At 42.8% G+C, this 14,520-nt stretch overlaps 1 protein-coding gene across 1 annotated transcript in view; it reads left to right on the top strand.

Annotated features, from left to right (window-relative positions):
- Positions 1-14,520, top strand: part of ADGRB3 (adhesion G protein-coupled receptor B3) — a 174,946-nt gene that overhangs the window by 75,712 nt on the left and 84,714 nt on the right. The window contains exons 8-10 of the mRNA XM_032961547.2: positions 9,370-9,471; positions 12,038-12,144; positions 14,064-14,252. Coding sequence (XP_032817438.2) covers positions 9,370-9,471; positions 12,038-12,144; positions 14,064-14,252 — 398 coding nt within the window. The remainder of the gene's footprint in view (positions 1-9,369; positions 9,472-12,037; positions 12,145-14,063; positions 14,253-14,520) is intronic.

Genomic DNA, 14,520 nt, shown 5'->3' on the forward strand with positions numbered 1-14,520 from the left:
ATCCCACTGTGTTCAAGGGGTGGTATTGCGTTTCATATCAGGCCTCATCCAGCACCATTTATGTAATGGGCCTGACTGCTGATGAAACCCTAAGAGTAAAATGCTATTCTGGGTTTGCCTGCTGAAAAAAATACTGCTGGATAACATTGGACCAGAAGGCCCATTATTTTGAAAGTGTTGTTGGAGGTCATTACGTAGTAAAGAAAATATCCTAAACTTTTAATCCGTCAAGTAAAAGTGCTAATTGTCATTCGTATTAAAATACCCTTCGGTGGACCTGAGACAGTGGGTAAAATTGCATATTCCTCTTGTGTTGGTCACTTTCATTATATGATCAATTGAACAGGGTGAGACCTGTGACTGACTTCAAATTAACGGTGCAGCAGATTACAATTTGGCCACTTACATATATTTTTTTTGCTTTGGCGAGCTTAATCTATTTTTTATTACAATGCATAACATTACGAAATTGTCCTTTTGACTCTGACAGTAAAAAAATTATATATATTTTTTGTGCCTGCTGTGACTCACTCACAAAGGGCAACTAGAGGATTATCGTGAAGGTGAATCGGAGATACGAGCGAGGGGGGGGGGGGTCCCGGGGGGGGGGGGGGGGTGTTAGACGGCAGCGAGCGTGTGGGTGGAAGAAATTCGAGGCAGCAAAGAGAAAGGGAGGTGAGGTTTTCATGGGGGTTACATCTCCCGCAGTTTACGGTGGCAATAAACCAAGGTGCTGTCCGCACAATGTAACCCACAAGCTGAAGCCTTGTGCTTTGCGAATTTCACCGGCTGAGAATTTGAGGTCGCGACCCCCTTCTCCTCTTCTGCTGCGTCCTTCTCGCCTCTTATCTCACCTCCGCTCGTAACGACAGGGGAAAAAATGCCTTTGGTAGCCTTCCAAAATTAGCTTTTTCTTTTTGTTCATTGCAAGCAAACAAAATGGAAACGGTCAAAAGTACGTCGTATTTTTCTTGAAAATTGTTTCATCAAGGCCACAACCTACCCAGAAGCGTCGTGAAATACTGGGGGGCCGAATTTCTAAAAACTCTCTCATTATGAAATGCGTAATTTTGTACCCGCCCAATCCGTCGGTCGTCAGCCACCAGCTAATTCCACCTTTTTGGTGTGTAATGAAAGCTTCAAATGAGTCGCTGTCAAGAACCTTCTAAATGCTACTCTGATTGATGATTGCACTGCATCTGGGGACTCCTCACGCTCACGCCTTTAGACCAGCATAGTCCCATAATGAGTGTTGCTTTCTGCATCTTAACAAGACGCTTTAGCCTTTGAACGCTATTAAATCACACAAGCAATTTATTTAGCCGTAAAAAAATTGTTTCAGTGCAAAATGAGCTTCCTGCCGTGATCTGGATGAATAATTTCCGTATCGCAGCAAGTTTAAATATAATGCCGATAGCGGTAAGTCGCTGTTGATTTTTTTATGTGGCATTTTGTTTTGAAGTTAAAGTCTCAAAATGTATTGGCAGCGTGAAGCTACCTTGTTAGATGACATGTGGTGACGGTGCCATACAATGTGTGTTGCTTGTTACATTGGCACACAAAGCCGAGTTTGCGAAATCAATCGGAGGAACACAATTGATTTTTTTATATATATATACTTAGGGCTGGTTGTTAACGTCAGATCAACATTAGATTTATGAATTAAAAGGTGGCGGACATGAATAGGTTGGAGTCATTTTTATTCAAAGTTGTACGACAATAATGGAAAGCAGCAATGTGCTGATGAAAAATCAGAATCGGTGCCAATCACTTGTGGATTAGAAATATGGACATGGACAAAGAAAATGGAACAAAGGCTGTACGTATTCTTAGCTCTTTCGGTAAAGTCACGTTGAAGGGAAACAATAAAATAATAAAATATATATTTTATTGTTTCCCTTCAATATGAATTACTGCAGTCACGAAAGCTTTAAATCAAAATTTAAAGGCTGTACATTTGCAAAGAAGCAAGGAGAGGTGTATGCCTTGTAATTACACTGAGAGACAGACATAAACACGAAAATTAGAGATCACACGCAAGTTAGAGATATCGTGTTGATAATTAACATAAGCAAGTGGGCTTACCGGAATCCATTTTGGTCTTGCAGACGAGATGATTAGGGTGCCACAGTGCTGATATTAATTACATCGCCTGGCATACAGGAGGTTCGTGGATTAAATCCCGACCCTGACGTCTGTATATTTGTTCTCTCCGTTGGTCGCATGGATTTTTCTCTGGGTCCTCCAGTTTGACTTCGTTGAGTTATCAACATGCATTTTGGAGTATTTGGCTGCTATAAATTTCCACGTGATCAGCCACTGCGTTGAGCTATCATTTGTGATAGCAAGGTCGCTTCTGAAAAAGAGCTGGCAAAATAAAAATAGTGTAGGAGTCGTAGCTTGTTATTTTAATGCTTTGTCTCCATGGTTGATCTGTCCTTGGCTGCCATTCCATCACCCGTCTCATCCATCGGACATCATACCTTGGGAGTGCTGCGTCTTCACCAAGCCAGTGTGATGCCTCTGATTTGCATTCGTCCTCTGAGTTATGTGTTCCTCATTCTGTCTCTCGGTGTGATTCTCAGCATGCATCTTTCCATGCTTCGTCACCGAGTTATCAGCTTTTATTCCACGTTCTTTGTGACTATTCATGTTTCTGAGCCATATATCATAGCAGGCAAAATCCACCAATTGAAAACTGGCTGTTTAAACACCTTGGTATGTGGCTAATACATTTAGCATAAAATAATTATGTAAAAATGCACACGCTACGCCTTATCGTCTCTTTACTTATTAATTTGTATGCTGGCCCACCTTGAATTAATACAGTACTCTGTTTTATTTTTCAGTTGTGTTCCCAGAAACAGTTAGATCTTAAATTTTGATTTAAAGCTTTCGTGACTGCAGGGATTCATATTCTTGGTTCTTTCGGTAAAGTTATTGTTTCCCTTCTACGTGACTTTACCGAAAGAACCAAGAATATAGTTACATCTTATTTTGTTCGGTCATAAAACTGTGTAACGGCATGAATCTGTTCACGCTCAGAAGTAGTTTGGTGAATTTATTGGATGAATGTCACGAATGCAATTATAATTTCTCAACATGCTCGAGCTTCATTTAGCTTACGCCTATGCAATTATTGCACTGGCGTAGAATTAGTTATATTAAACTCAGACATTTAAATCACTCAAGGGACAGTAGTGTGGTTCATAATTTGTATGAGAAAAACAAGCATTACAAAGCACTCACAAACGACAAGTGGAGCTTAAATAGGTGCACATATCATGGTGTGTGCTATTATGGAGCATACCGGGCAATAGTTAAGGGCATTTTGGCCTTTTCACAATTTTGGTCAACTAATTGATGGACTTGTTTGCTCATAAGTAGCACTTGGGATGTACGTTTATTTGTATTGCTCATCAGCATAGCAAACACGATTACTGATATTGAGTGGAAACATTCCCAATGACTGAATGAGGTCATCACTTAAGATTTCAACTTCCATAGAATCTTGACACTGGTGCCTTCCATGATCACTGGAATCCTGGCTCCTCTTGCACAGCAATGGGCCTGGAGTGGTCCACGAATCAGCAGCAGGATCTGGGTCCGTCTCCCCAAACTCTACAATAATTATAACATTGTGTAATAATTTGTAATATATTTTTTGTCCCTGGGTAGTAAGTGTTATTTCCTAATTGCTTATGCCTCAAAGGTACAGAAAATGGATATTTTTCCCCACAAACTTTGCCTTTGTGACCAGGATAGTGATATTTTGAAATGTACCTATTTTCCAGAACATCCCAGATATATTCAGTGCTGAGTAAACTTGGAGTAACTTCGAGAACATTCTAGAACTTTCCAATAATTTAAATAGAAGTATAAATATAGGGGCATTAAGCCCACAAGTTCAGTTTAGTTCCAGCTGCCTAAGTAGATACATATATGTATTTTTTTGAGATGGCATGAAGAGGCTGCAAGCATCCGGCAGACGCATTTTGCTATGTCTGCGGCCAATTTATCAAGGCAAGAGCAAAAAAGCACTTTGTAGAAGCATCTGCTAAGATGTGTGAGGCCTACAAGGCATATTTCGGCATGCCTGTCGGGGATCAAGACAAACCCTGGGCACCTCATTTCACCTGCGAGCAATGCAAAAAACTCTGGAAGGTAAGATGGACTATTGTTGCTTGGAATCTTATGTTATAAAAACATTTAAATTGTAAAAGTTTTTAATTTAATTTAAAAAATAATTTTCAATGTTATTGAAAAAATATATCATATATGAAAAATGTTGCGAGAATCTCTTACACATTAGTCATGGGTGAAATAAATGTATTTTTGTAGGATGGTACAGAGGAGAAAAGAGAGCCATGAAGTTCGCTATCCCAATAATTTGGTGGGAACCAACTGACCACTCAAGCAACTGCTACTTCTGCATGGTGGACCCTTGCTAACGTCGGACTGGCAAGAATGCACCTGCTATCACGTGTCCAGACCTTCCTTCATCCATCGCCCCGGTGCCACACTGCCATGAGCTCCCCGTACCCACTCCTCCGGAGAGAGAGCAGCCGTCTTTAGAAGAGAGCAGCAAGTCAGAGAGCGAGGAAGACGTTGTAGATCCAGATGACAATTTCAAAGATGGAGCTGAGGAGAGAACCCCATACTACCCCAACCAAAAAGACCTCAACGACTTGATCAGAGATCTTAGTCTCACCAAGTCCAATGCTGAGCTTTTGATGTTGGGGCTCAAGCAGTGGAACTGGTTGGATAAAAGTGTACAAGTCGCAGATCAGAGGAAGCATCACCAACCTTTTTGCAGCTTCTTCACCCGTCTAGATGGGCTCTGCTTCTGCAATAATGTGACCAGTCTGTTCGAGGTAATGTGAATCACCTGTAACCAGTATGAGTGGCGCCTCTTCATTGACAGCTCATCCAGGAGCCTCAAAGCCGTGCTGATCCATAATGGTAACAAGTACCCGTCTCATCCCCTGGCTCACTTGGTGCACCTCAAAGAGGATTACAACAGCATCAAGACCTTGCTAGACGCCTTGAAGTATGATGAGTATGGCTGGGAGGTCATTGGAGACTTCAAAATGGTGGCATTCCTGATGGGTCTCCAAGGCGGTTTTACCAAGTTGCCCTGCTATCTTTGCCTTTGGGACAGCAGGGACACCAAGGCGCACTACCACAGGCGGGACTGGCCACAGCGGACCGAGTTCTCTGTGGGGAGGAACAACATCAAGTGGGAGCCATTGGTGGGGTCCCGGAATGTGCTGATGCCACCACTGCACATCAACTTGGGCCTTATGAAACAATTTGTCAGAGCTGTAGATAAGGAGTCGGCAGCCTTCAAGTACCTTCAAGACTTCTTCCCTAAGCTGTCTGAGGCAAAGGTCAAAGCCGGTGTCTTCGTCGGACCACATAAAGAAGATCCCGGAGTGCAATGAATTCCCCAAGAAGCTCACTAGTAAGGAGAAAGCGGCTTGGAACAGCTTTGTCGCAGTGGTTCGTGGCTTCCTGGGCAATCACAAGGTCGAAAACTATGTGAAGCTGGTTGAGACTGGTGAAGAACTATGGCACAATGGGCTATAGGATGTCCGTCAAAGTCCATATCCTTGATGCTCATTTTGATAAATTCAAGGAGAACATGGGAGCATACTCAGAGAAGCAGGGTGAGCGCTTCCACCAGGATATACTGGACTTTGAACGCCGCTACCAAGGACAGTATAACGAGAACATGATGGGAGACTACATTTGGGGGCTGATTCGTGAAAGTGATTTACAGTATAATCGTAAATCTAGAAAAACTACTCACTTCTAAATCTTTTGTAGTAATTTTTTTATTACTTTAGTATTAATACATGTTAATTTTGATTCATGTTGTTTTTTTCTGACTTTACGTGAATGAAAAGACACAAATTCGCCCATTTTCTCATTGAAAATAAGTACATTTCAAAATATCACTGTCCTGGTCACAAAAGCAAAGTTTGTGGGGAATAATAGACATTGTCGATACTCTTTAGGCATGAGCAATTACGAAATAACACTTACTACCTAGCAACAAAAATTGCGTTACATAGTGTAATAATCACCCCCTTTGCCCAGAAATGTCTCGTTGAGTCTCAAGCAACTGTTTTTTCAAGAGTCTCCTCCTATTGGGGTGTTTGGCCAATTCCCAATAAAGAACATTTGGCATGTGAAGGGGAAACTAGAGAACCCAGAAAAATAACCCAGCTATTTTTAACCAGGTATATATAGAGAATCCTACAATACCTTGATTTTCCAGGAAGGTTCCCATTGAAAGTACAACCAGGCTCAACCCTACTTAACTTCCAAGACATGAGGAGATTTGCTGTATTCAAGGTGACTTTGGTCAGAGGCCATGAGGCACTGTGGGATTGGCCCTCCACTTCTGAACCCACTGAACCCATCCGGCTCTCCCCGCCGCAGTCAGGGGGTGGGGGTGCATAGTTCCTGAGACTATGTAAAGTGCAGATGTTTTTTTCCCTACCCCGCGTGGGCTATTGACAGTCACAATACAAAGTATTCATTCAAAGAAGTCCCACAGGACAGCGAAGCCCTGTGGATTAGAGAATGGACCACAGAAGAACTGGATTTCACAGAACTTCAAAGATCACTTCAAGTGACCTTTTCTTTTTCGACACACAAAGGGGCACGATTTACGAATGGGAGAAAAGTTTGCTGCATGACAAGTCAGATCGATATTTTAAATCCTCAAAGTTGGAATTTAACCACAGAGAAAATGAAATTTTACATGATGCATTTGTTGTTGTTTTGTGTAGTTACTGGTGGGCTTCAGAGACACCATTAACTCGCTACTCAGTACAGTTGAGAACCCAGTTTAATAATAGGTGGCTGCCCGGATTGGAAACCGTGATTTTATCAGTGCTAACTCAGTGCCCTGAAGTCTGAGGAATGACTCAGCCAACTCATAATCTTTCATCATACACTTTTAACAATAGCACATCTGGGACATTTAACTAAGCAAACATCATCACGGTATGCACATCTCACTTCCACATTAACGCTGTGTCATCACAGCTGGATTCAGGATCGGCCAGGCCTTAAACGTTGCACCCGAGATCATGAATCTACCCTGGAGCCTAAGTGCTGAGCTCTGTGCAATGAGGTGGCCCTGTAGGATTGTTAATAAAATATACAGATTGGACTCATGAGTAAATTTAAGGCTATGTGGAAGCACTAGGCTTCTATCTCCCACGACAACCGCGGACCTCGCTAAGCCATGCGGAAATGCAGTGTGGGAGACACGCGTATGCCATCCACAAACGGACGATCACAGAATCGCTGACCTGCAAATGTGGTGAAGTGCAAACCATCAAACGCATCCCTGACGAACTGGCTGTGCTCGCTGCGATCCACGCTGCGCCTACTGCCTCCGTGGATTGGTTGAACAAACTTTGCGTTCACCTACAACGTGTTTCAACACGCTTACTTTTCCATCCTGCCGTAGGAGAGAAGAAGTTCAAGCACAGAGCCAGTCCGTCATGGAAAACTTGCAATCACTGAACTTTCTTTGTAACATGAAGTCAATTTGACAATCCGTGCATAATCGATTAGTTTCCCTACTTATTTATTTTGCGGCGATTTACACGTGTATAAAAATGCCATGTGCCATACCATTAGATTTGTAGTATGTGTAGTATATACTGTGCTGGGTGATAACATTTTACTCACAATTCAATTGAGAGTGCAAATCCTAGTCTGGTGTACATACGATCCCATGTTCCTCTCGGTTGGATAATATAAGTAACACAAGTCAATTGTTATTGTCTTCATTAAAGTCTGGAGTTCACCATGGGAATGTGGAATTTCCAGCACTAAGACAGTGCTGTAAATTCCACTGAGACAGTGCTGGAAATTCCGCATGAGGAGGGAGGCACTGATATTTAAAGTTTGGTTAGATATTCGGTCACATTGACACAATTGAGTAATTGTTTTTGACATTTTCCATGTTATTGGTCCTTCAAACATATTTGCCAGCGTGATTTTAATTGAATGGCTGCATAACTCAATTAATAATTTCTGAATACAGTTGTTTTCATCGTGACAAGTTTAATTAAACCTCCCAGGGCTACACTGCTATAAGACAGTAATATTTAGTAATGGCCTTCACACCTTCCCACCCCGTGTCTGTCTTGTCCTATGAAAACCTTAACACAGGACCCTCCTAAAAAAACAGTCCTTGGATTCAAATGTGGTTTTCTTTGATAACTTTATACATTTTGACTTAAAACTTTCGCGACTGCAGGAATTCATATTCTTTGGTTCTTTCGGTAAAGTCACGTAGATATAACAAAAATATTATAATAATTAAAACCACGACGTTTCGATCGCAACACAAGCGGTCATCATCAGGAAAAGGGGGTTAGCCTCTCAAGGCAAACTGTTCATGAAGGTGTGAAATGGGCGTAGCCCAAATGTCAGCAGCATGGGTGGGGCAGCTAATGTTAATGTAAGTGATGTTCAACGATGGCACTGGTGATGTTCAACGATGTTGCCTCCACGGCGACATGTCTCGGACCGTGTTTGTGAACATATGGCTACGCCCATTTGTCACGGACCATGTTCGTGAACATAAGGCAGATCTGAAACATGGTAGGACCAATTCCTCGGCCGTGGCTGATCATTGTTTAAATGCGGTGGGCTCACACAAAATTGATTTCTCTAAGACGAAGGTACTTTGCAAGCCCACTAGCTATCAAGAAAGATTCGTTCATGAAGCCATCCATATATAAAGACACAGACACAATTTCAACCGAGAGGATGGGTACAAACTTAGCAATCATTGGAAGGATGTGATCAAACAGTTTAAGTCATAACTGGCTGTGATGTTCCCATCCTTCCACCTTCCGATGTTAGTTATTTTTGGCTCTCCGATTTTCCATTAACAGGTTAAATTTCTCACACCAACACAGCCACCTCCGCACGCCGACCTCGACTCGGCAGTGGCTCTGCAATCTTACATTAACATGCTAATCTCTCACATTAACATAGCCACCTCAGCGCGCTCGCCGTGGAGGCTGCTCACCGATCTTACATTAACATGCTAATTTTTACCTGGCAGCCCTTTAATTGGTGGAAACCCACCACCGGCGCCGTCGCTGCCCACCACCTACATTAACATAAGCTGCCCCGCCCATGCTGCTGACACTTGGGCTGCGCCCATTTTAAACCTCTATAAACAGTTTACCTTTAGAGGCTAACCCCCTTTTCCTGATGACGACCGCTTGCGTTGTGATCGAAACGTCGTGGTTACTTTTACCGAAAGAACCAAAGAAAACGTAAACAATCATCGTCATCGTGAGTATTATCCCCCTATTGCCTTCGCAGCTCCTCACGAAATTTGCCGCCAAGAGCAGCTGGGCTCCGTCACGTGGCAGAAAACCGCTGCCACCAACGTGGCCACCAACCGCTGCCCCACTGACGCCACAGGTGAGTCCGTGGGCAGCACGCCCAGTGGCCACACGCTCGCCACCTATCACCCATTACCGCGAACACTTACCTTGGCCGTTGTGGTTGTTGCTGTTGTTGTTACTCTGTCTCCTTGGTGGCGATTTCTAGGTATGCACCCGTTGCATAAGTTCATCGATTGATGTCGATGCTCAGGTTGTTCACGATGCGTGTAACATGCAAGAAATAGGATATTTACGATTTTACGTAAACTAACGTGTAAATTTAACACGTGGGCTTTCACGACAGATATTATGATTCGTGACAACGACAAAAATTGGGTCACATTAAATTAGTGTGTCATAAACCCTCCTCCAAAATGTGTATGGAAATATTTGTTTGATATATATTTTTAAACAATGTATATATGACATACAGTACATATAACAGATAACCTTTAGACAATCTGGATATGTATGATTCAATACCCAAAATGATATTTGCATGCTATGTAGCAGTGTACAGGCATTAAAAATGTTTATATTGTACCTCGCAAAACATTAATGCAATTTTTTTCAAAAGTCACTTAATTTCCTTTGACATTTCGGAGTGTTCTAAGAGTTAAATATCTATAGAAGTTGATTTTATTTCAAGGTTTCTGCTTGTTGTAAAATCCACTTTCTTTTATTGGTTTGAAAATTGGTGCCCTTTGGTTTTCGTCCAAATTAATTTTAAATCACTTTTATATTGGATCTGTTTTGGGGCATAATACAGTACGTGCGTGTACATTTTTTCTCACTGCCTTTCTAGAGTGCAATGTAACGTTTATTCTCAAATGCGACCCGATTGTGATATCGACGACCTCTTGCTTAAGATTTATACAGACACTGCATGCATTCATTTACCCAAAAAAATGACTGATGGGGGGGAATGGATTTTTACCGTTTGAAATTTGTTGAAGTCCCTAAAGACCATTTGAGTGACTTATTGTGAATTGTTCACTTATTTCACATCCCACGCCACAAAGGGATGTCTTGCCACTGCCACACGTCATTCTCTCCGCAGCATTCACAGCCGCTCTTACATATGGTTCATTATTTATAATGTATTTGTTTCTCACATCAGGGATGTGACGGCGTATAATTCCGAACATGCTTTCGTTCGTTATCGTTTAATAAGATTAATCACCATTGCCTGCGGACTCTTCCACTTCTTTTTACTTACTATTGTAGTGTACTCTGATGCAAAAAAAAAGAACTCGACACACATCCGTCAATAATATAGCGGCATTAACATCAAAATATGGAATAGGCAACATTTCCGGCAATGGCCATTCTTCAAAGAACAGGTATCGTTTCATGTCCCCGTGAAGAAGGGTAATTGCCTTAAAACAATATATATTATTGGCGACATTACAATCGGGATACAATTAGAGAGAGAAAAACATTTATTCTGGAGAGATAATGGGCATAGTCGAACCTTACCTGAGATGTGAACCTGCAGCTTTTGCTTGTGAGTCTGGCACTCCTACGTGGTCAAATATTGACAACTTTTATTGAAGCGAGATCAATTGCAGCAACATTAAAATGCTTTTTCAGCTTAGAGTTTACCCGGTCTCAAAGATCCATATGAATATATTATTTATAAAGTACGAGCATCAGAAAGTATGTGAGGTGTTAAATTGTTAAATGACGGTATCTTTTAAAACATTACGCCGTGTTTTGTGGTGATGCGTTATAAAAAAAATTGGTTTAAAAATTAAGTTGATCTCCTTACAAACAAGGGTATATTTCGATTTAAAGCTTTCGTGACTGCAGGGATTCATATTCTTGGTTCTTTCGGTAAAGTCACGTGGAAGGGAAATAATATAATAATAATAAAAATATACAACGATAAAATTCTCACGACGTTTCGATTGCAACACAAGCAATCATCATCAGGTGTTCCATGATTGCTTGTGTTGCAGTCGACACGTCGTGAGAATTTTATTGTTTTATATTTTTATTATTTTATTATTTCCCTTCTAGTGACTCTACAGAAAGAACCAAGAATATAAACTAGGGTATGTTAAATATTAAAAGCACTAGATAACCAACCTCTCTCACTTACCAACCTCGTGAATGCAGTGCTCAGAATTCCACCTCTCTATTGCTCAGCCTGATCTCTCGGCCAATGCCTGGTGAGCTGTGTAAGTGCTTGTGGGGAAATGTTCCCCTCAAAGTTGCCTTATTACGTTTCGTTGGGTCATTTAGAGACGGCAGAGAACATGCCAGGGAGAGTACACGCACCCCACTAAAAAGCGTTCCTCTTCCAGAAGCCCAATTCCATTTTTGAGAATGCACCCGAGAAAGTAAGTTGACCTTTGAAGAGAGAACGTTTAAACCACAGTGTCCATCAGGTAGGACGATACAAGAACTCCAAGGCACCATCCTTTAAAAATGTGTAGTTCGCTGCCGGTTGTGGGAAGACGTTAACAGCTGAAAATGAGCCACAGAACAGGAAATTAAGCGAAACAAAGCCAGTGCCTCGGCACATACCGGCTTGACGCAGCCTAATGCTGCTACCCCTGTATAATATTAATTGCTGTCGCCCCCCGGCTAATGAACAGGAGTGGTGATACGGCAGTGCTCGCTGAATTCCGATGGAGTGGCCTCGTGGGAAAAGCTAAGCTTCATCAGATGCGTCTCCCACGACGTCCGCAATGCGCTGCAGTTGGTGAGAGGCGGTGGACTGCGACCCTGCGACGTTCGCGCTCTGCTTCTTCTGGCCTCTCGGGCATGGGCCTTGCTTCAGTGACGTTGTCGCCTTGTTTACGCGCTGCACCCCAAGGACTGTGTTGGATGATCCCGGAGGAACCACCGAAATAATGTTGAAAATGCGTCCGTGTTATTTTTGCAATTCGCAAATGACAACGCGTGTCACGTTTGAGCTGATTCGATTCTGACGACGTTCTTAGTCGGAGGTCGCTCTTTCTCCGCTGCTGCTCCCACGGTCTGGAAATCTCTCTTCATGCCCTCCAAGTATCTAACCGCAAGCATTAAGACTGTCCTCTCCTCTTGTCATCTTTTTATAAACCAAACAATTTTTTTTTATTTTTACCAGGTGAGGCCCATTTCAGAAGTGACCAGGCCACAAATGATAGCTCAGCAAAGTGGCTTGTCGTGTGGGAATGTTTTGCAACCAAATACTCCAAAGGCATGTGTTCATGCATATGACCGTATCCATCCATTGTCTTGATCAGGATTAAATTCTGCTCTGTCGCGATGCATCCCTCATTCACCATATAAAACATCATGCCTTGCTCTTCTTCACAATCTCAAAATGCTAATGTATTGTTTTTGCAAGAGCCTATATATGGTCAAGTTGATATTCTTCACGAAGTTACGTTGTATTGTTTTGGTGCATATGATGAAATGTTATTTTTTATTTCTTATTTAAATGGCCGCGGACTTAAAGACCCTGAGCGGCAATCATTGCAAATCAACAGCTCCTCATAAAAAATGGTTTTTAATTAACGTCTGAATAAAATGCATGAGTAAAACACACGATCAAAATATCAATATGGACTCAGAGAATCTTCACTCGAGAGCCACTTCATTGAAAATCATGATGACAATTGATATCATGATTATTACACCCATTATTTATCCACTGCTGGCTGGTGACCTCACACCATTGCCAACCCTCACCATCATCCATTGCCACGATCCATCTCACTCCTGCTCATGAACTGGCAGGTGATGTACGTATAAATAAACTCTGTTTATACAACTTTATTGGGGCAGGCTTTGTTGTCCACCCTTTCTTTAACTGGAGATGAATGTGCAGTGTTTTTTGCTCGGTTTGGATAAATCTGTGCTCGCTGTGACGTGATGATCATTTTCAGAATCACATTTGTGCGTGGCATATAATTGACGTCCCGCTCGATCGAGTGAAGGGGCTGCCTAGCACTCTCTCTAGCGATGGCCCTTCTGCCAGCAGTAGAATGAGGGAGCAATTTGAGGGCTTTTCCTTTTTAACCTTTTGCCACTCGGGCAAATGAGCTGAGTCTAGGGAACCTGACATTATGTTCCGTACTGTGCGAATAATTATCGCCATTTTCAGGCCAATTCACTTCTGAATGAACGTCTCCCTATGCTGTGATGGTCACGTGGGTTTGTTGATCGGACTTCACAATGATCGTTGCTGAAAGGGGAGAGATAACCAGGACCAGTTTGGATATCACTCGCCGCTGATGTTAGCCATGGCTGGGAATCAATCTCAAGTCACTGGCCTCATAGCGCAGTGCTCGAACCACTGCGCTACCAGATCCCCAGAATTGCTCTCCGATTGTATCTTAGATTCTATCAATGCCAATTCACACTTGAAACTTTTGAACCAGGTAATTAATCAATTCTCACTCCCCTCTGTTCAAACAAGCAATGGGGTGGCACTTATCTTCATTAGCCCAGCATCAATGGTGAAAATTCCACATTCACAGGGTGGGGATCAGCCAATCCATGGCCCAGTGACGTCACGACGTTTAACTCGTGACCTTATAACTGCGAGTTGAATATTGTAACCAAAGCTGTACGTAGGTCACGTTTCGCCCACGCTGATAACGAACGTGGGCTTGTGTGTGTGATCGTTGTTAGATGAGGGACCAGCTGGCGGTGGGACAGGCCACTGCAGAGGGCATGGCTGCGGTCTTGGGCAACCTGGCGAGCACCTCGCAGACTCGGTTGCTGTACAGCGGCGACCTGCTGGCCTGCATTGAGGTTCTGCGCAACTTCACGCACGAGGCCCGCCGGGTTTCTCGCGACCCAACCAGCGAGGACATTCAGGCACGTACATAAAGGCAAAGACCATCCTCCCAAGTAGCCTGTAATATACTGTTGGGCAAGTGCTGTTAGTGAGCACCTATGAAGCCCGGCACATCACATGAAGTGGTGGGTGGCCAGCATCACGCCCGATGGCCTTTGTCTCCCCAGTGGCAATGTTTACACACCCCACTAGGTACTCATTTGAGGCTGAATCGACCTAGGTGAGGCCCAGGACCGGTTCAGATAATGGTCACTGGTTTCAGATAATCATCACTGGTGTTGGCCATGA

Source organism: Petromyzon marinus, chromosome 27 (genome assembly GCF_048934315.1).
Source record: "Petromyzon marinus isolate PM22_M1 ecotype Great Lakes invasive population chromosome 27, UKy_Petmar_22M1.pri1.0, whole genome shotgun sequence".
In the NCBI taxonomy this organism is placed as follows: domain Eukaryota; kingdom Metazoa; phylum Chordata; class Hyperoartia; order Petromyzontiformes; family Petromyzontidae; genus Petromyzon; species Petromyzon marinus.